The sequence below is a fragment of the Haliotis cracherodii genome, unplaced genomic scaffold, assembly GCF_022045235.1.
Source record: "Haliotis cracherodii isolate W230 unplaced genomic scaffold, xgHalCrac1.p SCAF_4, whole genome shotgun sequence".
NCBI classification, from domain to species: domain Eukaryota; kingdom Metazoa; phylum Mollusca; class Gastropoda; order Lepetellida; family Haliotidae; genus Haliotis; species Haliotis cracherodii.
In genome coordinates, this window is record NW_027266297.1 from 5,050,293 (window position 1) to 5,077,722 (window position 27,430).

Here is a 27,430-nt window from a genome sequence, read left to right on the forward strand (position 1 = left end):
CTATTGGAATGAAACCCGAACAAATGCTTTAACCGCTGACACAAAGGAGAAGTGGTTGCATTCATGTATACACTCTTCAAAAAAAGAAACGCAAATCCGGTATATGAATTGTTTAATGTTATTGGAAAATGTTGGTGGCCTGATATTCGACAAACGGTGCGTTCAAACGCAGCCATTGTCCATTTGCAATGCCTTATACAGCATTGTTTTCACACTTGTTCAAAAATATCATAGAGGAATACAGTAAAGCAAAAGGTATGGCATTCGTTCCTCGCGGTAGTTGCTATAAAAATGCAAGCTAAGCTAATAATTTGTCATTCAATTGTCAACATTTTTTAAGTTCGAAAATGCCGAGACTCAGCGCTGCCGATCGGAACATAATGAGATAATGATAATGATGACACCAGGTGTTCGCCATCAAATAGTGATGACACCAGGTGTTCGCCAAAAGGTGACACCCATCACAAAACGCAAGTACACCCCTAAAGCAAGGAATTTCAATGTTTTCACAAACATATGCTATGTAATGAAACGTATTTCATCGATGTTTGATCGATGAAGGTATGTGGTCGATGAATATATTCGGGACAGAAAATGAGCTTTCGGCAATATCACTGCCGGGGCATCTTCACGCATGGTATCGACATGGGGAATCGAACCCGGGTATTCGGCGTGACGAGCGAAAGCTTTACCAACTAGGCTTCCCTATCACCCGAATGTGTTATGAACAAACAATTACTAAAGCAAATACCGTTTTGTCGAACTAACATTTGTCTCGAAGTAAAAGCTTGGTCTCGGTTTATTCATTCATTATTCATGATTTTTGGTTGTGTCGAACCTCGGATAACTCAAAGTATTTACGTAGGACCCTTATACTTCGACAAAACGGTGTTTGTACTCATGTTTTTGTTCGCAATAGGCGACTTTTTTACAATAAATCCTCGAGAATGTATAAATAATAACTAAGATATAAGATCATATTAGGGGCCAGTTCAAACCTGCATCCCCAAGTACGTATAGGCCTGGCCTTCCACGAGATGGTCAATAACTCTTCCCCAAAGTGAACTGACTGATCCTTCCTCTTCTACCTTGCCACGTTTCAGGCGAAGAATGTTGCATTTGTGGAGTCCAAAGGATATGCCAATATCATTAGAAAAGGACTCGACAAGGAGATTCTGTTTTTTAGAGTCGATTCCCCTTTGGCAAAACGTTCAAGGTAGTCCATGTAAAGGAGTTGAGTAAGGTGTATTGTGATGATGATGATGATGATGATGATGATGATGATGATGTATGGAGGTAAAAAGGCATGTATACTGTTTCCTCCATTACCATAAACGCAAAATGATATTGAAGTAAATTCTTATAAATGATTACGTCAACACTAACTTCACAGACTGTTTATTCTTAATCAATACCAAGCAAGAGAATTGTAGACAACAGTCCGAAGTAATTATCATCCTTCAGCGCAATAATGCAACACAACGCTTCCCATTTTATTATCAGCCAATCAGGAAACAGTATTCCGTCACTGGTGTATTGTTTTTGAAATATAATCATCAAAATGCCAAGGCATAACTTGCAATCTATTTATTCACAAATAAACAAAACTGAATGCATAATAAATACATAATAATACACAATAACCTTTTACTCTTTATGGTGTTACACATTCATACATGCTGCATGTTTGGTTATACAGATCACTCTCAACAGATTGATATAAACATTCATACTGACTTTTGATAGACATGTGATCGATATATATTTTACTCTCAAATCACTGACCATTGTACATGCATACGGGGTTGTGATAGCCATAGATGGTGGTCGATATGTTCAAAAGTAAAGTGAGAAAATAAAAAGACCGGTATGTGATCGAATGGTTGTCTTCTAAAGACGATAAAACATTTGTACGCCGTACATACTCTTTCATATAGTGGACGCCCATTTAAAGGGGTGCTCTGCTCTGTGATCAGAATCCCATTTTATGGATAGGGTTAGACTTTGGTATTGGTGATTGTCTGTGGGTAATTAGGATTAATATTAACAGATGGATACATATACATAATACAGTTTGAGGGTCCAGACAAATTGGGTTTTTAATAACTTTAATCAAGTGCTAGGCCTCGAGCCTAGCCTCCACTGAAATAAATAGATGGATGGTTTGATATTTACATATCATTATCGAGATGTATATTCAGTTTGTATTTGTACCTTTAAATAACTTTACCTGGAAATAAATGAATGTGTTCATGCCTTCCGTTATAGGAATAGAATATTATCACTCAGGTATCATATAAGCACAAAATAGTGAGTGAGTGAATTGGGTTTAGCGCCGCTTTTAACAGTATTCCAGTTATATCAAGGGGTGTCAGTTTGATGTTGGAGGAAGGCCCAAAGTGATGCAGGTCTCAAACATTCACCATTTTGGTAAAGCCCACGAGCACGGGTAGCACAATATACATTTGTAAACGACAGTTTTGACGTGCAGTTTCATTTACAGTCAAATATTCACACAGAATAGACAGACACAAAACATTCCTAAAATACCCAGTGTTGTACTAAGGCACCAATATATTTAAAGCCAACTTTTATCACAAGGAAGGTACTCTCATTAAATTCAGATTGTTTACTCCGATACGATACCTCCCTGGCTGATCTGACAACAAAGCCGCATCAGGTCAACTTTCATATCAGCCAATCAACGTCGAGGATCCTAAATTGTCGTACGAGTGAGCGATGCATTCAGTCCAGAAAACGAACTTAAACGACCAGTTCCGAATGTCATATAAACGTCGTGCCATTATATTGTTGTGGATATTTTACACACCCTGTCGTTTCTGAACGCCTGGGCATTGACACTCAAAAGGGAGTACAATCTGAGGAATACTTCTTTGTTGGTTTCCTTCCTCAAATCGAAATTTCCGAATCGAGGTTGGTATGGCGGTAAGAAATTAAAGCCGTATCCTTCTTGAAAGCTGACTGAGCGACCACTCACGGCTCACATCAACGACCTTCTATAGAGGTGTCCTCGGGGCTATACGCAGAGAGAATCGTATCGAAGTAAACGATCAGATGTTAACGAGCTTACAAAGAATGCAGCCTTCACATAGGTATCATTGCATAGCAGCGTCCCGGCGCTGGTCCGCACAGTCTGATGCTACACCGTCACCACACCTGAGGTCAACTTCGAGTTTTTCATCGATATATAGTTTAACACCGAGACAGAATTCTTGTCGGCACCGTGGTCCAATATAGACACTATAACCCAATGTCGGCACCGTGGTCAGATATCGGCACTATAACCCAATGTCGGCACTGTGGTCCAATATCGGCACTATAAGCATATATCAGCACTATGGTCTTGTTTCGCGATCGGCACTATGTTCTAATATCGGCACTGTAATCCAATATCGGCTCTATGGTCTAATATCGACACTATGTTCTTATATCGGCACTATGTTCTAATATCGGTACTGTGGTCTAATGTCGGCACTGTGGTCTAAAATTGGCACTGTAATCCAATATCGGCTCTATGGTCTAATATCAACACTACGTTCTAATATCGGCTCTATGTTCTAATATTGGACCACCGCTTGCGTCAAACTACGGACGGTGAGGTAAAGAGGACTCATTGTATAAGACTAAGTCAAATTCACAAAGGTTTACAAAGTCTTAGCCATGTATGATACCGAGCTGTCATTAAAAAAAAGAAAATGGTGGGATTAGTATTAACAATTGTTAAATCTACAAATATACCACGTTCAAGCTAGAAAACACTTGACTTTTCAATCATTCCAAGACATCATGACTGCTATGAAGAAATTGTTGTTATTTGTTTTTGTTTGTTCTGGTGACGGAGGGGGCTCGTCGCTTGCCCTGGATATATGCCCTGAAGTAGAAGTTGAGGAACAGCGCCATGATGGAGGCAGCGTATGTGAAGAGCAGCTTGTCGAACAACTTGGGAAAGTCGCACTCCACGAAAAAGTTCACGCCTGCGTGGACAAGCATGAGCACAAACTGCGTCTGGAATATAAGGAAAATAAGTAAATATAAAACATCAAATATATAAAATATAATTATATACTGTATAAAAATATACAATGTAAAAATCATGTTTTTTATAATATTTTCCAACAGTGTTCGTTTTTGGTTGTTTAACGCTGCCTTAGCAATAATACAGGCATATGACACCTTTGTGTAATACATTTGGACAATACATCCTGTGATTAACATTATGAGTATCGATCTATGCAATTGGGTTACGACTAGACGCAACCAACCAAGTCACCTAGCTTGACTACCCGGTCGATTTAATCGCCTTTTTCTACAATCATTGGTTGCTTGGGACCTACATTCATATAAAAAATTCCCATGGGTACTCGCACGAGTGAGTGAGTGAGTTGGGTTAAAACGCCGCATTTAACAGTATTCCAGTTATATCACGGCGTGTTAACTAGCTTGATGTGGAGGAAAGCCCGAAGTGATGCAGGTTGGGACGTTTACCACCTTGCTGAAACCCACGAGCACGGGTATGGTACTGACGCGCCCAGAAACATTATCAGGACAAATCTGGGATTCGAACCTACAAACAGGTTTCCGGCTGCGAGCTCTGCACTGAGAATTGTGTCACGACCGGTTGTAGACGACCGAGACACTACACTTTCGATCAATCTACATGGGTTATATATTTGTGATCAGTGTCGGATCCAGGTGGGTTCTGCGGTGGCAGCCTCGCTTTTGACGATGAAATTTTGTATGGGCAAAGCCTATCAAGATAACATGTTGATTTGGTTGACAAAGTCAAATTCACAAAGGTTTACAAAGTCTTAGCCATGGATGATACCGACCTGTCATTAAAAGAAAGAAAATGGTGGGAAAAGTATTAACAATTGTTAAATCTACAAATATGCCACGTTCAAGCAAACATTCTGATGACGTAAAGTTATCAATTTGTGATGTCGTGAACAATGATCAAGTTACTTTGTTCTTTACGTGACAGGTGTATATCGTCATATTAATTACGGTGATTTATCGATAAAGGCATCGTCAAACTATGGAATCCTAGTAGGGACATTGTCGCGTTGTTACAAAAACAAGCAAAAACTGTTACCAAATTTCACCAAAGCCCGACCATGCGACAAATGGTCAAAATGTAATGGCAACATCGCGTCAATGTCACTTCTAGCATATCAAACTGCACATTGCAAAATTAATGAATTATTATGGACAATAAAATCCCAATCACGCCAGTGACCAACAATCAACGGTAACAGTCTGTGTGTTTCTTCGTCATGTTTCGGTCGCATCCCTGAAGCTCTCTCATGTACAAATGGGTATTAATGGTATTTCTACGGCATCGATACCAACACCACATCTTGGAATAAATACGTTATTTAAAACAACAGGATTTCATTATCAAAGGCACGCACTGTTCAAAATCCACCAAGGATGTGTAGCGTGACAACATGGTGTTACTTTGATGAACTTAGGTCTGTCATGCTGTGATGAAATGTCCTTTTTTGGTCACCCGCTGAAGGTTGAGCTAATTAAACATGCTGAGAACGTACAAGGAAACATTGATCACGAAAGCCGACTTTCAAAGTGAATCTTGTGATGCATCCCGTCGAGAGGAGGAAGACTATGTTTGTGTTGTACGTGTCATACTTCCAGTCAATGGCGAGTGAAGGACAACTCCCTATGGCTTGTGGAGTGAGTGAGTGAGTTGGGTTTAACGCCGCTTTTAACAGTATTCCAGTTACATCAAGGCGTGTCAGATTAAAGCCCGAAGTGATACAAGTCTCTGACGTTTACCACTTCGCTGAAACCTTGGAGCATGGGTATGGTGCTGATAAACCTAGAAACATAATCAGGGTGAACCGGGATTCGAACCCACAATCATAGGTTTCTGGCGGGCCCAAGGGACGCAACTCTGCACAGCGAATTGCGGCGCCTTAGACGACTGAGCCACCCGTGCCCCTTTGGTTTGTGGACAACTTGTTGCTTGAACAGTAATCAATATGTCGATAAACGCGGATGGGGTCTGATTCTATTTGTCTACAGAAGTTGGCGAAAGTTAAGGTGTTTGAAAATTGTTCTACTGGATTGAGGTATGTTTGGAAATACAGTTCACTTCATGGCGTCATACTATTTTGTCTATGTCGTCATAACATTCAACTTATTGAATAAAACGACAAGCTCACACACAGTGGTATGTACAATGCGTGGCGACGTAATGTCACATAAAGGTGCTCCACATATCGTACGAATGTGGGGACTCGAATCCGGTTCTTCAGCTTAACGAGCAGACGCTTTAACTAATGGGCTACCCTACCAGCCCACAAGGCATAATATCTACTAGATTGACAATGAATAGACTACAGACAATCAGACCCGTGAGTCTTTTGATATCAAATTTAATACGAGTTGATAAAAGTGGCAAAACACACAGGTTTGCCGAGGAGTTTTTTTCCACTTTTATCAGCGAGTGTTGATATATTTCATGTCAAAAGACACGAGGGTGAGATTTTATTTATAATCCAGCATCATTCTTCCAACTTTTTCAGTTTGTAGATAGTAATAAGCAGTGTCTTAAGTGTAAATAATACTGTTCAGCTTCAGCAGCAGAGCCATTGGCGAAGTCATTTGATTGTGACGTCATGATAACCAATGACGTCACAATGGTCTGCAAATGATATCTACAATATAGATATCGCTTAATCTCATCCAAGCGATATCTCCCGTGGAGCCAGTTTGGGATGATAAATGTACTTATTCTCGCCACTGAACATATCTGAGATGTCTGGCCATATCGAACGGCTATATGAAGTCAATGATGAAGACAAATATACATGTTAGCGATGTGTTCGGTGTGAGGAATCAATCTACATTGTGCGCCAAAACCACGAGTAATGTCGGGCAGAAATAGGCCATACATTGCCGCCTGTGAATCAATGGTACAACATGCACCATCAAAACATCGCCTTACAAAAGCACGTGGTAACCAAACACTGGAACCGCTTCATGAGTTGATTATCATTTGAAGCGCAAATAATGGTAGACATAATTATAGCTCAGGGTACAGCTCTTTGGAAAAGTGGATGTGGGATGGGAGTATAGGGGTTGGGACGTCGGTGCACTTAAAATACATATAACTACAGTAAAGTTCGTTTATGACGAACACGCTTACACGGGATATAACGAACATATTTTTTTTTGGTCACGGCCATTTTCTGTATATATGCTGTATATTTGCTTATAACGAACAACGGTTATGAGAACTAAAATAAGTGGCTCCAGTGAGTTCGTTATAACCGTAGTTTACTGTATATGGAAATAATTCGGGATACCATGTGCGTTTTTGAGCCAAAGTAATATTCAATTAATTGGTATTTTTGTTGAAAACGTGACACTTAATTAAAATGTATTTTTTATATTCTTCAGCATTAGTATGCTTCAACAAAAGGGTGTGTGTTTGGGGGTGTGGAGGTCCCTCCTGAAGGTGCCCCACCCCTTCATCCCCTCTCGGGATCCGTGAATGCTACTTTCAAGTGGAACTATCGCAAACAGTGCCAACTGTTCTGAGTGCTGATTTTCATAGCGCCTGACGTACAGGCTGTCTTGTTATAGGTCGGCGTAGGTATCCACAAACACAAGCATTGATATCACCACGTCCTATCAAGCAGCCCTATCAATATTAACTACCAATAAACGTAACCGAAACTATATATCGTGCATCAAAGTATTCACATTTACACGATTACACTCGTGATTTATCACGACACACTCCGAAATATCAGACCATAAAATAGTTCTCGTAGACGCCATCCTCCATTATCTGTGTATAATATCTCCGTCCTGTAAATACAAATACCCTGGAGTCTACCGTTGCCGTCTCCATATCTCACTAGGTATTATTTCTCCCACATGAATGAAATTTGATTAAGTGGCTATTTTAAACGTTGTGTCATTTACATCGGACTCAAAACGAAGTTCCGACGCCCACAGTGCAGCCATTGTCGATGCTGATCCGGAAATGGATTTTGAACCTAATTTTTCACCATGGCTAGAACACTACGTCTACACTGCAACGCCCGATGGTGGATGTGGATGTGGGTGTGGGTGTGGGTGTGGGTGTGGGTGTGGGTGAGGATGAGGATGGGTGTGAATTTACAGATAACGGTGTAGGGCGTGTGCGTGTGCGTGTGCGTGTGCGTTTGTGTGTGTGCTTCAGGCTGTTGAAAAACATTGCCTCTTACAAAAGTTGTATTGTGACAACGTATTCTTCTAAAAAATATTAATTTCAGACTCATAGTTTTAAATAAAATAAAATATCTGTCGTTGTGTAAGAAGTATTTCCAGATTTAGGTTAGTTTGACAATATGCCATGCGTTCATTCGATAATGGGTCTTTCAAAGGGTCTCGATCACTGACATGTAATGGAATTTACAGATAACGGAAGACCTGAAGTGCTTTAAGAGCTCTGAGAAGATACATCCGTGAACGACAACAGTGAAAAACGGCAACAACCTTTTCTACACTACTTTATCAAAAACGGTAAACCCCAAAACGCCAACACGAATTCGTAAAATAACAATGTGTAATCTGTCAGAACAAAGCTATACATAATTGTGTCAAATGTGCTCTCCGTGTCTAGCTTTACCTGTCAATCAGTAAAATAACATGGGAAGATTGGAATACGAATATTTTTTGGCTAAAAATGTTAATGGGCATGGATACACACGTTTGGGTATTTGTTATGTGTTTTAAGTAAATATATTGTGCATTGTTTTTCTCAAATAAATCCGTATTGATAGAATAGTGACGAAAGACGTGTAAACAATGATGACGTGGAAACGCTTACATAAATCATTTTAATTGCCAATTTCTGTTCTTCTCGTCTCCTTCTGATAGGGGGCGGTCGGATAGCCTAGTGGTTAAAGCGTTAGCTCGTCACGCCGAAGACCCGCGTTCGATTCCCGACATAGGTACAATGTGTGAAGCCCCCGTCGGGATATTGCTAAAAGCGGCGTAAAACCATACTCACTCACTCACTCACTCACTCCTTCTGACCGTTACAAATACCATACTAGATATATACTATGCAAAAAAAGTAGGGGATAGTGGGAATCATCAAGACACATCTTCCGATCTATATGATATTGGCAAAAGGAAATGATGTGATCATATCTGCTGGGGAGAAGCCGATCATATCTGCCGGAGAGAAGGCGATCAGATCTAATGGGTTCTGATGGCCGGCACCAGGTCGTTAAAGAAGTCGGGGGTCAAATTCGAAATTTGCGTTTTACAGCCAACGTCACTCATATCGGATAAAACTCACGTTGTTCCACTCATCAGTGAGATCTCCGAGTTCATAGAGAGTGATGGGTGGATTTTGAGGTTGATGTACACGTCTGCCAATGACGTTCCAGACGTGTACAATGGGGAAAAGATCAGTGTGGACTGACTGTTTGCCATGGCATAACATGGATGTATTGCTGTTGGAGGAATAGGGTCAATATCCTGGCACGTCTGGGCAACAATATTCTGACGTATGCCCCCACGCAACATGCCTATGTGACGTAAAATAATATTTGTTGGTTTGTTGTCTTACGCCGCACTCAGCAATATTCCAGCTATATGACGGCGGTCTGTAAATATCTGGACCAGACAATCCAGTGATTGACATCATAAGCATCGATCCACGCAGTGAATATCTCTCAGACTTGTGTACTATACTACATCAATAATCCCTGTTATGTGTAATTGGTCATGCTTTTTGGGGCTTGACGTCATCAAACTGTGAGGAGCAGACAATCTAGTGATTGAAATCATGAGCATCGATCCACAAAATGGGATACGATGACATGCATTAACCAAGTCAGCAAGCCTGACCACCCGATCACGTTAGTCGCCTCCTACAAGTCATAGTTGCCTTTTACGGCAAGCATGGGTTGCTGAAGACCTATTCTACCTCGGATTTTCACGGGTTAAAATAATAATAATTAATTTTGAGTATGGACATGTGTATAAATGACAATAGCATTTGATTGTGTTACTGGGGCCATCTGGACTCGCCATATCATTCTAGACTTGAGTTGGATTCATGTTTCAATTTCTCTAGGATCTGGGAGAGAAACTAGTCTTCGAATTGTGCTTTACGGAAACAGGCGAGAAATGACGACTGCAGCATGTGAGGAGATCCCGTGATACTTACCAGCTGGAACATGGTGAGGTAGCGCTTCCACCAGAGGTACTTCTGCATGCTGGGCCCTATGGCGGACAGTCCATAGTAGAGGTACATCACGACGTGCACCAGAGAGTTGAGCAACGGGTACACGAAACCTGGCACACAGAAGTGACACGGAGTTACATAGAAGCACGATCATCCTCGAGTATCCAGGGACTTAAATCTCAACTCAATTATGATTAATACCCTGGACCCCATTCTACTATATAGAGTGGGTGAGGGTTGTTGAGTTTAACGACGCTTTAAACAGTATTGTCAGCTTGGTGTGGGAGGAAAGTCATTTTCCGAATAATTCCCACATACATATACGCGGTAATGCACAATACATGTTTAATGTGTCTTCAATATGATCCAATCATTTCCATTTGTTGTTGGACGTATTTTCATATTCAGGCGCTCCCTATGCAAACCTTTTATCAGATGAATTTGGCAAGTGATCTTACAGTCAAATAAAGGAACCAACATTCCGCGAAGCAACTACTACAAAGGTAAGTGACTTTGTTCGAAATGTGCCTCTGTTCACCCAGCAGTGTGTGGGTACCCGGTGGGGTGAGATGGTAACCTTCTAGCGCCTCACAGGCAGCTTGGGTTGTATACTCCCCAGGGAGCTGAGAATGAAAATCGAGAGCTCACTGATCCATTGACCGGGGTAATAATAGTGTAGCGCTATGAGCATCCACTTGGTGAATGGAATCTGGTGCAACATAAATGCACTTATTATCATTATTATTATTATTACTCACTTTGCCCTCCGGATACCCATTTCATGCCTGACCACGTGACCACAACTATGCTGGTGTGATGATACACGTGTAGAAACGTTATCTGCGAATTTTTCTTCCTCAAAATGAAAAATACCTGCAAAGCAAACATTTCAAGAAAATATAATTGATACTCAAATGAAGTTGTTTGACAGGCATTACTTAGAAGTTGACGGATGACAAAGTAGAAACAAATTATGGATAACCCGACGTTATGGTATATATCCTTATATCGTTGTCAAGCAGGACTGAACAATGAACATGTTACAGGATATACGAGGATATAATGAGGATTTTTTTGTACATTACCGAACGTCGCGTTTCTTGCAGTCTTGTTCTTTAACGTTTTCCATGCGAAGCATGTATTACACAGCAAAAAACAAAATAACTAATCAATATGGCAAAAAAGGTCTAGTAAACGACCCGGTTCAAATATCATGTAGAATCATTAGTTTCGTACATGTAACAACTACGACACAAAACCATTTCAATTATTACTTCTATGGCGTGCTCTGCTTGTCACGTGTTCTTTTTAAATGTAACTTATTCAGTTGAAAAAGAGTTCATACCACCATATGTATGTCCATATGAAAGCAGTGAAGCGTGTGTGTTCTCGCCACACGCCAGGTCGATGTGTGCGATCAGGGAATAATAGCGTTTGGGGAAGTAAAGGATGTCTTTGACAATGGTGACAGCTGTCACAGTCGAGGTACTGATTTCATGCCATTCCCACCACAACCTATAATTGTTTAGGACATATTGGTGCTTCGCAGACCTAACGAACGTTGACAATGAAACAGTCACGAATAGATTACTCGGTAGCGTAGCCCAGTGGTTATAAGCGTACGCTCGGATACCTTACATCGATGTATTGTGAGTGAAGCTCATTCTGGTGTCCCCTGACCTGATATTGCTGGAATATTGTTAATAGCAGCGGGAAATCCCAATATACACTCTCACTATCTAAAGGAGGCAATGTTTTTTGATCTGGTCTCACGTTGTGGCCTGGGTCTAGAGTTCGTAATTAGTGAATTGTGTCAAACTCAGATGTTGTGCTTTTGTATATTTGGCAAGCATCAAATGCTAGATTGATATGCATAAGATGGACCAATTAATACAAGTCTATTCCCCTTTAAACAGGGTTGAGTCAAACGAACGGTTGAGTGGATGGGCCATTGAATGGATATTATTTTACGCCGCATCAGCAATATCTATGCTGTATCACACGGGCATGTAAACAGTAAAATCTGGGTCACCCAAACCAGTGGTTGATAGCAGGAGGAACACAATTTGCCGACCCTTACTGTACACTCATGGGGTCCTATTCTACTCCGGAATTCCTACTATGGCACTCAAGTTGGATGCGGGAAACTTACAAACTAGAATAGAAAAACAGTAAATGAAAGGTGTGCGCAGTGAAGCATCCCTAAAGCAGTATGAGTGAGTGAGTGAGTTGGGTTTAACACCGCTTTAAAGAATATTCCAGTTATATCACGGCGTTGAAGCAGGATGAAATATAGACATGCCCATATAATGTTCCTACAAATATTAAAACTTATATTCAAATTAATGTTCAAATTCGACCTTCCTGCACCTAGGAACCCAATGTCCAGCACATAACATGTGCCTCCACCATATGGCTGGAATATAGCCGAGTGCGGCGTTAAACAACAAACAATCACTGCATTGAGTGAGGGTTCTTTCGCCACTTTTAGCAATATTCCAGGAATAAAACGGCGGGGGATACCAGAAATGGGCTCCACACATTGTACCCATGAGGGAATCAAACCCGTGCATTTTGCGTGACGAGCAAACGCTTTAACCACTAGGCTACCCCCACCGTCCCTCATAATATATAAGCCTTACCGTATCTATAAGTTCTATAATCTTCGAAAAGAAAAACAGCCAGCCTACATACAGCGCCTGGAAGAAAGGTGGACAGAAAGTGACACTGTTATAATGCTGTCAAAAAGTGTATAAAAATGTCTACAAGAATAGAATGGTTACACAATCCTGGTTAAGACGTAACACACAACTTTTGGACACAGAAGAAAGCCTGACAGTCCAATCTTACCAAGGGGTGATAAGCATCATATTATCCTGCCCCACACAGCTTTTAAGTAACATTTAGTTAATAATGATATTGTCTATCCCAACCCATCCCCCATCATTCGCTGGGTCATTTTTCATGACCCGCATAATCACCCCCTCCCCAACTTCCCCTCAGCTCTGCCAAAACTCTCATTTCAGCACTTATGGGTGTCTGTATTGGCCCAGGAATTCATCACGTCCTGACTAGCAGGGGTTCCGCGTGCACCGGAAGAATCCATTTACATTGAACAGGGGCATGTGACGCGGTGCACGTGGAGTCCATGCTCTACGTATATTCGTCATTGCATACGTCGAGCCGACAAGCCAACCTTCCAATTTTCTCAATACCTACCTCAATGGCGTCTGGTCGATCTGTGTAGTCTATAGGCTGACACACCAAACTGAAGCGACCGCGGATCGCCATTTGAAGTGTCTGAAACATGAACACATTCTTTAAAGGGGTACAGTGGTGTCAGAATCAGTCCAGGCACAGATCAAGTCGATAGTTAGGATGTGCATTTCTTCATTTTGTTCCTAAAATGGTCGCAGCGAGGGTATTCGATCATCGACATGCAATCAAACACTATGCTATTTTGCAAATGTATGCAAAAATGCCGAGTTGAAGACTAAAAGGTCTTACATATATCAGAAACAACTCTTCTGTATGAATTTGTGCTAGAAACATTCCAAGAGGATTCCCCGGTAATATGGGAGTTGTCCCTTAATCGTTTAAAAAATTCCGTCTCGTGAATATGTGTGAATGATAAGCTATGATCGCCTATGAACGTCGGTTTTGCGGTCATGTGACCGGCCTCTCGCCCAAAGGAAAAACCATTATTTTACATTAAAAACTATTAAAATTTATGCAAGAATATTACCCACTGTTTGTAAACGCCCAATCTAGCGTCACATGTATTTCACTGCAGTATTATAGTCATAATGCTTATACACCTAGATAGATAATATGAGAGTCGAACCCACGATTAAGGGGCACACCATGCGGTGCCTTGGAAGTCTTGGCCACCTATGACCCACATCCACAATAATAATGTATTGACTGTCTAGTCTCTACACGTCTCTTGCACATTGTGTTGTGTATTAAAGGCGAGATCAAAGTCCACCTGAACGTGTAATTGTCACAAACATATATAATATACCAGTGTCAGTATTCTTCGTATTCTTGTTATAACATAATAAATCTTACGGTGTCTATGTAAGTATTTACAATACTGTGTCTACGTTATAATAAATCACACTATGTAATTATGAGTAAGTGAGTTTGGTTTAACGCCGCTTTTAACAGTATACGATTTATATCACGGCGTGTTAGCTTAATATTGGAGAAGCCCATTGCTGGTGTCCCCCGCCTGGATATTGCTGGAATATTGCTAAAAGCGGCGTCAAACCATACTCATTCACTCACTCACTTAATGTTGGAGGAAAATCCGAAATGATGTCTCAGACGTTTACAACTTTGGTGAAACCAACGAGCAAGGGTATGGTGCTGACAAACCTAGACACATAATCGGGGCGAACTGGGACTTGAACCCAGTATGAAAGGTTCCTGGGTGCCGTTGTACAAAACAACCTTAGCACTAAGACTGTCGTAAGTCTATGGCAAGGTTTGAGTGTTACGATCACCTTAGCGATAAGACCGCTTCGTACAACGGCACCCTGGTGTGCCCAAGGACACACGCATGTCATCATGAATCATGCTATGTAATTATAAATAACTCTGTGTATATACAATAATACATGACGCTGTGTGCCATGGGATGAAGCATTATTTGTATATAATTGTTAGTCATGATTTTGTTGTGCCTTGTCATCGCTATGTTGGCTATTACGCCCACAGGATTCTGTCTGAATAATCGAGACTGGCTATTCTCTGGAGATTACTTTTTATATAGTGTGAATATTGACCATGTATTAAATCTATAGAATTAGTAATACAAGTGTGTCTATGTGGGTATTGATCAATTTGTACCTTTGTCAGCATCACTGTTCTGCATCTGTATACGGAGAGAGATCTACATTCAGTTCACTGTGTGTACGCAAGTAATGTGTATAAAGAGTACAGGGCTCGATTTAAGGAACTTGATTTAACGCACACCAGGCGCAGGTTGACATGGAAACCTAGTTGCACCAGACAAAATAGGGTGAACCCTGGTCCCATATATTTATAAAAGTTGAAACCTAGATCCATAAACTATTCTGAATATATAAATCGTATTGCTGTTATACATTATAGGAACATAATCTTGCACTCACAGTTTGATGACGTCAAGCCCCCAAAAGCATGACCAATTACACATAACAGGGATTATTGATGTAGTATAGTACACAAGTCTGAGAGATATTCACTGCGTGGATCGATGCTCATGATGTCAATCACTGGATTGTCTGGTCCAGATATTTACAGATCGCCGTCATATAGCTGGAATATTGCTGAGTGCGGCGTTAAACAAAAAAGACAAAGAATTATTGATATACACGCTGTATACGTTTCTGTTATAAACATACTGTATAAGACAAAAATATTTTTTATAAAAATTAAGCCGTTGCTCAATTAATCAACATGTAGGCTTAAACTGAAGTGGTCTAAATTTTAATGATGGGGGCACATGTGGCCCAATCGTCTAAGGTGCTGAAATTCGCTATGCAGAGTTGTGTCTCTCGGGTACGATATATACCTATGATCGGGGGTTCGAATCACAGTTCACCATGATTATGTTTCTGGGTTTGTCAGCACCATTACTCTTGGGTTTCCCCAAAGTTGTAAAAGCCTTACACCTGCTTCACTTCGGGCTTTCCTCCCACATTAAGCTGACACGTGATATAACTGGAATGCCATTAAATACGGCGTTAAATCAAAGTCACTCATAAACTCGCTAAACTATTGTGATAAGTTGCATCCTGAAAGAAATACGTCCAGGTTTGAAGTCAGAAGAAGGGATGTCCTACCCTCACGAATATCCAGAAAGACAAGGCTACCATTGAAAAGTTGTAGCCGACGAGCAGCCATCTTAGATTGAACGGTTTCTGCTGCTCCATCATCCGGGGCCCGTGGAGGACGACCAGGATGTACAGAAGGAGGATGCTGAGGATGGGCATAGGGGTCTGGGCGAGGGGGAGATCAAAGGCCCGGGGGTCTGGCAGAGTAAAGGAATAGCAGCATGGTGAACTTCGGATCAAGTAATATGTAAAGTCAACAGGTTCCTAAACTTAAAGAGACCATAGAATAATAAACAATCTGAAATGTTCAGGAAAATTTGAAAATTGTTTAAATTGTTAAAAAAGGTTAATCATACATTTATCGACGGATCTAAAAACGAGATGACAGAATCTCACCAGATTGCGTTTTCAAAAACAACAACCCACACCGCACTTGTTGATAAATGATAAATAACAGCATCACATTACACTTCAAAGTCAATCTGTTCTATCAATAGCCTCTATATCGGACCGCCCCCGTGGTCTAGTGGTAGAGCATCCGCCCGGAGGTCGGTAGTTCGATCCCCGGCCGCGTCAAAGCCAAACTTGTGTAAAGTATGTACTTCTTGTAGCCCGGCCTGGCAGTCGGCATTGAGGGACTAAAACATGATCAGGCCCCTCGACGTCAGTATGATGACTGAGTAGGCTATCCTTGTGAAACTGCAGCATGGTATCTCAGTGCGTTGGCACAAAAAACGGCATTATTTGGAACTAGTACAAGCAGCTACACACACACACGCACACACACACACGCACACACACGCACGCACACGCACACGCACGCACGCACGCACACACGCGCGCACACGCACAGGCAATACACGGACAATGTACAATGTAAGTGCAATAGTCTTGAACGCGAAGTTAAACCCCATTTTACCTCACCTCACAACCTGTCGTCTCCATGGTTTTTCTAGCATTTACTTCGAGAATCCGGAAGTAATGACTTCAACACAACGTAGACGTACCTGCTTTGCCCATGGAGTCGTTGTACCATCCCCTCATATCCTCTAACAGCTCTTGCACCAACATGATGACGCTTGGTACTGTGGACAGAGAGGGCCTGTGTTTTATACGTATTCTTATCAACAATAAATAAATGTAAAAAAGCGTTCAAACTCATATCTCTGTTGCATGAAAAGACCCGGGGTACAATCAAGATGGAAGTGACACATTGACGAACGCGTATCCTCATGAAGCTCTCACGTTCCCAAGTCATTGGGTATGACCATCCGGCCCCGAAAGTTGCTGAATACCAATTCTGGCCCGGACTGAAGTACACACAGTTCGTTTAACGGGTGAATGTGTTCTGCCCTCGACGTGCGTGCCCGAGTGAGTGAGTGAGTGAGTGAGTGAGTGCGGGGGGAGGGCGCGAGGGAGTGACTAGCTCCACCCGTGTTCCCATGCAATCAGGACTGTCGAGAAGTCTTAGTCCCTTGAACGTTCTGAAGCCCCTTCTTTGCGACAGGGAAATATTAATTTCCATTGCTGTTAACAGGAAAGAATATGATTTCGCGAAACAGTATGACATGCCCAGCGGAAACGTTTCTCAATAGCAGATCCACATATATTTTTTTCAAACTTTCCAGCTTTATATCATAGGAAATGCGCGTCTCAGGGAGGCGGCTATTTAACAAAACAAAAAACATTGGCAAATAAATCATTCATGCCATACCCTATCCAGCTCCCCTACCAACTTCTGTGTTATTTTATGGAATCATATGTCCTCATACACAGTGGAGTCGTATTTGTCATTATCTTCGCACCGGGACCGACTATAGCTAAATGTCATTATCTTAACACCGGGACCGACTATAGTTAAATGTCATTATCTTAACACCGGGGCCGACTATAGCTAAATGTAATTATCTTCACTCTTGGACGGACTATAGCTAAATGTCATTATCTTAACACCTGGACCGACGATAGCTAAGTGTCATTATCTTAACACCGGGACCGACTATAGCTGATGTCATTATCTTCGCACCTGGACCGACTATAGCTAAATGTCATTATCTTCGCACCTGGACCGACTATAGCTAAATGTCATTATCTTAACACCGGGACCGACTATAGCTAAATGTCATTATCTTAACACCGGGACCGACTATAGCTAAATGTCATTATCTTAGCACCATTCCAGGAAACGGCTTCAACTAAATGTCATTATCGTAGCACCATTCCTGGATCTAGTTACAACTAAATGTCATTAGCTTAACACAATTCCAGGAATCGGTTACAACTAAATGTCATTATCTTACCACCACCAAGGAGCCAGTTACAAATAACTAAATGTCATTATCGTAGCACCACCAAGGAGACAGTTACAAATAACTAAATGTCATTATCTTACTACCACCAAGGAGCCAGTTATAACTAAATGTCATTATCGTAGCACCCTTCTGGGAATTAGTTACAACTAAATGTCCATATCTTAGCACCATTCCCGGGACCGACTACAGGTAAATGTCTTCAGCATTGCACCATTCCAGAACCAGTTACAACTAAATGTCAATATCTTAGCACCATTCCAACTCTGAACGGTTGATTGTCTGACACTCCAATCTATTTTTTTAATTTGGAATAACTGGTGTCGCTTAAAAACACCCCGGCTATCAACAGTAGTGTCGGATGTCACTGACACCAAGACATATCCTCAACGATGTAGCTGACAGTCATGGTATATCCTAATACTGAGTGTGTGAGTGAGTGAGTTGGGTTCAACGCCACTTTTAACTCCTAATACTGAATAGTGAAGAAGCAAACAAATATATAAGAAATGTGTTAACTTTTAATGTGTGCACTTGATACTGAATCCTTAAGTGACAAGTCAACGAATGAAATGGATGGATAAGCTACCCCCTAACAAGATAAAAAACACACACAACAGAACACCAATGTTTTTGAATTGATCTGGAGAAATACTGGTGAAAGTCGCATTTAAATGAAGAAGCTTCCTACAAAACTTGATGATGTCAAAATAGTAATTAATTAACAAGAGACAGTATTCCAATCTCGATATTTGTAAGACTGAATCCAACCGCTGAAAAAGTGTTCATCGGACAGATCAAGGATTTTTAGTCACAAATGAAGAATAGATTGGATGATATTATGAATATACCTGCACGTTTTGGTCACATTTTGAAGAAATTCACGGACTGATACTACGGACAGAATATGAACAATTAATTATGAAGGAAGACCGTGCCCACTGAAACAATACTGATGCACAAGTATTAGTTTGTGCTTAAAGCCCTGTTCTTAGTACCATATCTCCAAAAGAAAATTATAGTGGTGTTTCACAACCATACTGTTCTATCTCCAAAACGAACATGAAAGTGTCTGTATTCAGAGTTCAATAGAGATTACTACGTACACGAGTGTCTGTCAGATACCATTGATCTTACAACGAGTTGTTTCAAAACGTATCTAACGAGCGAAAGCGAGTTAGATACGCTTTGTAACAACGAGTTGTAAGATCAATGGTATCTGACAGACACGAGTGCAGTAATCTGTTTCTTACACCCCCCAAAATCGCACCTTTTTAGCATCGAACCGATGAATTTTGTCTATTCTCATGATTGCAGTAGCGCATTAATACGTAAAACCTCTGTCATAAGTGACGTCATCCTATGTGCTGCTTACTACTCATACATAATGTGACCCTACACAAAAAGGTTTCCGTCCTATCTGTGGATTATCAAGGCGATGATGAAAATGCTAACTAGACAAAAACAAAGAACACGCTGGGTGCCAAGTTGAAAGTTTACACCTCAAAGAAATTACCAAATGTGTACAACAATGTTTACTTCCGTATGACATCACTACCGGTGACCGACTTTTACAAAATGGCGTGTTCATTGACAACAGTACGCGGGATTTCCAGAGGAGGTTTTTGTTGATTGAGGGATCGTATACACATAAATGTGTCACGTTAGTAATCAGAAACATTCTGACAATCTGCGTACTGTTATTTGTTTACCATGTTTACCAATGTAACAAAGAGAATTAGTCAGAAATGCAGATAACTACCGTCATCGTTGTGCGTGATTTAGCGTCAGTCATGGCGTCACACAGGACGGAAACTTTTACGGCTTCTGTTGAATTTACCACATCATTGTAATTCCATACTTAGTGCAACGATACTCTTTCCATGAATATTCTCAAACGCGTGATCGAGCCAATGTATGCAACAATTAGATGAAAGTACCTCTTTTAATGCTACACAGTGTAAAATCTGAATTTTGCTTTGTTTACATTTCAGCAAGTACAATTTTCCGAGCACAGTTTTCGTTTCCATACCTAATTTATTTCGCATGATTTCATCTAGATCTAGATAATTCACATTGGTGACAAAGACCATTTATCCATTGTTTCGAAAATGTATGAGGAATTCAGGGATGCATGTATAGCAGCTGAGTCTGAAATAGAATCTATACCTGATCGAATATAGGCGTCTCATAACCGGCATTTTGTAAACACAATCCAATATGGCGGAACGTACACTTCGGCGTTCGTGTATGCATATTTTCCAAAACATTCTCAGCGACGTTTCAGAATTATCATTAGTGATTTGATACCAGTGATTGCTAATATGCTATTTTTCTACTTTAATTATTCGAGTAAATATCCGATATTTAGATTTCTAAACACACAGTAAATATTTATATAACGCCGTGAATTGTGATTTGGCGAGATTTACAATGTACCTAACTTTCAGTCACTTTCAGTAATTTTGAATTGCCTAAGATGACAGTAAATGATAAACAGAAGGGGGAATTCAAAACTGTGAAGTTGTCTGCGTGATTGTATTTTGAATTTTATTCGATTTCGAAGTGAGGTTTGAAGAGAAGGGACATGTGTCGCTGTGGCAGCCAGGGGGTTTACACTCTGAAAAAAACGATAATGTTGACATAACAACAGATAAATGTAACTGATAATAATAATAAAAAAAAACAACTCGCAGACGAGGACGAGTTTGTTTATTTTTTTTATTAATTACACGGTCCTGTTGTTCAATACAGACGTAGGTGAACATTCGACTGAAGCACGAGCAACTTATGAATGACTTACACTCAGGAAAGTAGTCCGTCATCATCTGACCCAGGTCATCACCATGGAGTAGCCAATCACGGGCCTGGAATTCGATCTCACACATATGTTTGATACCAGTTATCTCAAATGGGTTTCTCACCCACAGGTGTGTAAGAAATTCCAATAAGAAATAGCTGAATACTTTCCTCATTTGACTATTTTACAATTGTACATTTTCAGAGATAGTAAATGGAATGTAATAGTGATGCAAACTTTCAAAATATACTGACATTTTGCATCACTTATCATCCATCTTTTCAATTTCCTAATGTTCTATCTCCAGATCACGTGATAAAGGGAATTATTTTCATTGGATACGCACTTGGAACAGTCTGGAACTTAGATTTAGTTTTAGATTTGGAGATAACACAATGCTGTTAAATGTTAAATCTCATTTCTCTTCATAATAATGACTTGAATCTTCATCAGGACATAGAACAATGTCCCCTGAGTGATTCCAGAACCTTAACTCAATTTTGACCAAAAGTGGAGATAGAACAAGCTGGTTCTCAGGACACGAATTGTTTATATTCACAGTGAATTGTCACAGAAAAGTCTAATTAAATTATTTATTAAAAATATGTCATGACACTCTTAATATACCTCAATGTGTTGCCGACTAACAGTTTTTCTCGGTGAAGTGTAATCACTGTTTCACAGTCGAATGAATCCCTTTGTCAGAAGCGGCCATGGCGTGTGGTTGGGACCACGTGGTAACCTCTCACCTTCTCTCAAGGTCAATGTTTGTCACTAAATCATTAATGGCCTTTGTGCTGGTCAGTGTACGTGTTTGTATTATCGCCACTTGTTGAGGGCTTGGACGCAGGGGACTCCCCGTGACCCGTCATTTTAGATGACTGCGATGGCAAGAAATTGCTTGTTAAAACCCTTCCTAATATCTACCACGCCAAACAAGGGATTATTTATCATTAGACTTACCAATCTGAACTCATCTACCACACCAAACAAGCAATTGCTTCTTATTCACTTACTCAATATCTACCACGCCAAACAAGCAATTGCTTGTTATTAACTTACTCAATATCTACCACGCCAAACAAGATATTGGTTGTTTTACTTACTCAATATCTACCACGCCAAACAAGTAACTGCTTGTTATTAACTTACTCAATATCAACCACGCCAAACAAGGAATTGGTTGTTTTAAACTTACTCAATATCTACCACGCCAAACAAGGAAATGCTTGTTATTAACTTACTCATTATCTACCACGCCAAACAAGTAATTGGTTGTTTATAACTTACTCTACCACGCCAAAAAACAAAGAACTGCAGTTGCCCTTCTCCCCCCCCCCCCCCCCCCCCCACCCCCCCCCACCCCCCCCCCCCCCCCCCCCCGGACAAGTAATACTTGTACAAATATTTGCCCCACCCCCACCCCCACCCCCCACCCCCTGTCAAAAACAGTTAACAACGGCCTTGCACCCCTGGTATATCTGAATTTGTAATGTGTATATGGAAGCATACGCATGGCATGAAAAACACTTGCTAGTCACCAGTCTACAACTAAAAAAAGTCAAACACGTTTGTGTTGTCTGTGCAATATCCTATCCTTGGGAATCGCCTGTGCACAGGCAAGTTGTTAATTAATATTTTGAAAAAGAGAGTTAAACGACAGTTGTGACAGGGAGGATTGTATGGTAGTCGAAGCAGACAGAGTGACAGCCGTTGTCGACGAGAGTTGCTTGCATCACTAGGTTATTGTGCAGTGGCCTTCTAGTTATTTGTGTACCGATTACATAACTTCTACTGACAGTGTGGGGAAATGGGGAGGTAGTTTACGTGAAAGGGACAACACTATCTGTGTCCACTGGACTGTTATTGATATCGCCTCCAAACATACATGTAATAAAATGAACCATTATACGATGAATCACATCGGGAACGCGGAGGAAAAACAAGATTCGTTTTAGTTGTATATCAAGGCACCAATTCATCTTCCATAAACCTTTTGTGTCTTTGTGCCTAATATATCCACAAATAACGAAAACATGTAATACATGTATGTACAAAAATATATTTACACAGGCTAGGTATTTGCCCACAGTACCTGCATGTGGTGTGGCAGGTTGTAATTGTAGACTACTGTATTGCATTGTAGACTCACCTGTAAATTAGGCTGATTCTGTAATTAGATCTCTTAGGCGAGTGACATTGTGTATTCAAGAGTAAACTGACCTAATTATAAGAAGTATTAATTAATCCGCATATACAGAGAGACAGTTACAATGAATTGCGATTACTTAAATCATGTATTCGTGAACAAATTAAAAACTCGTTAAACAATTAAAAAACTATATATAATATCTACTCTTAAATATCTCACTTACGGATTAGACATTATATAAAGTAACAATTTTCCAACTGTGTTCTATCGTAATAAGGTAAGTAATGTTTGAATCTGGCGGTAACTGACCATGTTATTTGAAAAGCCCCCTACTCCCGGACATATTTCTTCCGGTTCGTTACAGTCTGACAGTTCCGGTTCTGTTCGCCTGTTGCCTTAATTGACAGGTCCAATGAACATTGTTTTGAACATACTCCCCGTTGATTGGCTACTGACTGTGATCACCTGATTCATGTCACGCCACAGTATGTATTCCTACGCGGATTCATACAGTTTGCACATCGGTTTTTCGATTCATACCTCTAATCCTTAAATCAACTTTAACTGTGTGGCCACACTAATCACAACGTCCCTCCGTACATGTACATTGTTTGTGTATTTTACCGTAGTTCATGTTTATACATCAACTGTGATATAACCAGTGTCAAAGTGGTATTCACACCAACCACTACATCAGTATACGCGAGTACATACATGTATACACGTAGATGTGTACAAGACAAGACACACGATGCTAGTTGATCATAAATATCAAACATTCATGCATGTCAAGAAGAATATTTAATGACAGCATTATCATAGCAGGAATATATTACATGTATGGAGACTATTGTCATGTCCCGGCACACGTTGATGGCGTGATAGTCCCATAAAAGTCCTAATTAGTGCCATTAAGCAATGAAATGGTTTTCGCAGAAATCCGCGGATATGCGCGGATTATTCGCGAATAATTTGCAAATAATTCTCCAATTATTCGCGAATTATCTTCAACTTATCCGCGGATTATTCGCAATTTTACCGCAGAACACGATAACAAACTTTTTCGTTTTATTTCACCAGTACAAATAATTATCGCTGAGGGCACAATAGTAAGTAAGTATGGTTTTACGCCACTTTTAGCAATATTCCAGCAATATCACGGCGGGGGGACACCAGAAATGGGCTTCACACATTGTGCCCATGTGGGGAATCGAACCCGGGCCTTCGGCGTGAGGAGCAGACGCTTTAACCACTAGACTACCCCACCGCCCCCTGAAGACAAATTAGAATTCCCTTGAGGGAATATGGTTTTACGCCATACATTGTAGTAATTGCAGTGGGATGAACGCCCAAAGTGATAGTCGTGTTAATTGTTCGCCACTTTTTTAGACCTATAAGCAAGGCTTTCGACCCATTCAAGTCAAATCTGTGATTCGAACCCATGATTATTATTTTGGGCAGATCTGCACAACGGATCGCGGCGTCTTTAAAGGACCGGGCCACTACAGTATTCCACTCAGAATTAGAAAACTGTAATCAGAAAATCTACCAGCTGCATATGTTTCAAATATTATGTCGATAACCTCTGCCTATCACTCACTGATGAAAACATGTCAACAACCCTTGCCTGGAAACAAATCGCTATACATTTGCAACACGTTGTTTTTCGACACGGTAGATATGGCGAACAGAACATCAATACTAGTATCGACATTTCTATGACGGCTGTCTCGTCAGCTATGCTATATCTACCATTGCCCCGGACGCGTGCGTCGCCATTGACGTGTAGAACAAGGGAACTTCGAAAACGACTAATTCGGCATTATATTGCCTGTTGAATGAACAACAGAGGGCGTGTCCACATTCTTGACATAGGTAAGCCAAGGTGTGTTGTTCGGCTTGGTCAACACAGTGTACAAACACATAGCAAGGGGGATAATTACTCGGCCAATTAGCGGACTGGAGGTCGCCTGGGGGTATTTATAGTTCCTCCGACAAATATGGCAGACGCGGGCTATATATATATGTTGATAATCCCCATAATGCAGCGTTGTGCACGACACTCGACATCTGTGCTGATGTACGACTACGAACTGGTGATGCACACTGACTCACACCTGGGTTAATATGTGATGTCAACAGTACATTTCAACATTTGTACTGCACTGTGCAAGTAGTTCTACAATGTACAGGCCACCTACTGTGGAAATAAACGTGTTGATAAAGATGGTGGTAGTAATAATGATGATGATGATGATGATGATGATGATGATGCTGTATTAATGACGATGATGCCCGCTGAGGTTTACAATGATTAGACTACCGTTACTAACCTCAAACACTTAAACCCATGATGATGATGATGATGATGACGATGATGATGCTGTATTGAAGATGATGATGGTCGCTGAGGTTCACAATGATTACACTACCGTTACTAACCCCAAACACTTAAACCGGGTACGTTGGGAGTTAAACATACATTGGATAGTATCACCCTTGGTGAACAATTATTTTCAGTTTGTTACATTGTATACCACGTGATATATACACATATCAGATAAAACGACGATGATGAACATTTTACATGCCCGTGTATTATATTACATGGCTGCATCATCCGTGTATGTGTAATGTATCCAGCAGACTCTCTCACCTACCTGCTATCCCACTCCCAACTGTACCGACACAGACGCTTTCTATTCCAAATACATAACGAACGTGACAGAAATACCATACAGTTCCACCAGCTATTTAACTATAGCTTGTAGTCATTGGACACACATGCTTCCATGTCTAGATTAAATCAATACTACGCATACGCGCAGAAAATAAAAGTGGTATTAATGAATTTTACCTGGTTAGACGAAATGTTTTCCGACCGGCGTCCGCCAGGTGAGGAGGCTGGGGTCAGAGGCCAGGATGCTGTAGGCTGCCTGTGTCGCCCGCAGCTTAACAACGTGTCGAGAGTGGCGAATGTCGCTCTCCGACCAGTCAACAGCGAACGGCAGCAGGTACGCACAGCCGGGATGCGTTGTTCATCGATGCTGATCTCACAAAGCAATGCAGTTGTTACAGATAGTGTTGCTGGTCCCTGTGGATGGAATGGTTTATTGCCCCTGACACTGTGGTTGTGATGGGTTCAAATGAGAACTCAATTCCTTGTACCTGTTGTCAATAAGCCCGTGTTTAGCTGAAGATCATTAGGAACGGCGTTGTGATGAGCTTTCACACACTGCTTGAAAGGACAATGCTGGATCAATAGATGGGAAAGTGTAAACAGTTTAGAGCGTAGGTACTCCGAGTAGAGAACTCTGGCCTATTTAACTGTGAGTAGGATCTGGTGGTTGTAATTGGTTGTTAGTGGAAGTCGCGAAGGGGGGGGGGGGGAGAGAGAATACGGGCTGGGGAAAATGCTGGTAGTCAGATGCGTGGGGGTGGTGAGGTGGGCGTGGGGGTGAGGTGGGCGTGGCGCGTATATGAAGGAGCTCGTTAGGGAGAGGGGATGCGCGCGCGCACGCATACAGACACACAGACACACACACACACACACACGCACACATTTGTCATACAGGGACATACTTGCCTATATTCTAGGACATATTTGTACTATACTTGCCTGTATACCAGGACATATTTGTGATATATACAGGGACATACGTGCCTATATACTAGGACATATTTGTACTATATACTGGAAAATACAGGTCGTGAAGGAAATATTAAGGAAATAATTTCCCTTAACCATGGAACATATTTGTCCTATATATTTACCGAGACATATCTGCCCCATATACCGAGAATTGTCTCTCCTATATACTGGTAAAAATCTGCCCTATAGATTGGAGAGAGAAAAGACGAACCAGACAGAATAAAACAGCACTATGCAGCGGCCGATGTAAATACATGTATTTCATTGTGGTGATATTGGGTATGAAATCAACAATTTAAGAACACGCTACTTCTCTAGTAATGCCTATACCCATTTATCACGCTAAAATTCTTTAACCGGGAGATTGTTTGCTTTGTTCCCTCGACTATCAAAGATGAAACCCACTACAATAGAGACGTGGCCATGTGTTACAGCGCTAGATGCACCAGCTGGCTCTCCGT

General features: G+C 41.0%; 1 protein-coding gene across 1 annotated transcript; it reads right to left on the reverse strand.

Annotated features, from left to right (window-relative positions):
- Window positions 1–1,420: 1,420 nt before the first annotated feature.
- On the reverse strand, window positions 1,421–26,539 carry LOC139478611 (very long chain fatty acid elongase 4-like). Its single transcript, XM_071261163.1, has 8 exons — window positions 26,175–26,539; window positions 17,064–17,141; window positions 16,066–16,253; window positions 13,454–13,534; window positions 12,877–12,933; window positions 10,993–11,107; window positions 10,217–10,344; window positions 1,421–4,026 (listed from the first exon to the last, which is right to left on the reverse strand). The coding sequence occupies exons 2-8, from the start codon at window positions 17,125–17,127 to the stop codon at window positions 3,832–3,834; spliced, it is 828 nt and encodes a 275-aa protein (XP_071117264.1). The 5' UTR covers window positions 17,128–17,141; window positions 26,175–26,539; the 3' UTR covers window positions 1,421–3,831.
- Window positions 26,540–27,430: the final 891 nt, after the last annotated feature.

What these genes read in the sequence shown, in the direction of transcription:
- LOC139478611 (XM_071261163.1), bottom strand. Translation starts at nt 17,127, where the DNA reads ATGTTGGTGCAAGAGCTGTTAGAGGATATGAGGGGATGGTACAACGAC. An exon ending in TTATAGAACTTATAGATACG is followed by an intron (nt 11,108 to 12,876) that starts GTAAGGCTTATA and finishes TTTGCTTTGCAG; the next exon opens with GTATTTTTCATTTTGAGGAA. An exon ending in ATGGGTATCCGGAGGGCAAA is followed by an intron (nt 10,345 to 10,992) that starts GTGAGTAATAAT and finishes TCTGTGTGCCAG; the next exon opens with GTTTCGTGTACCCGTTGCTC.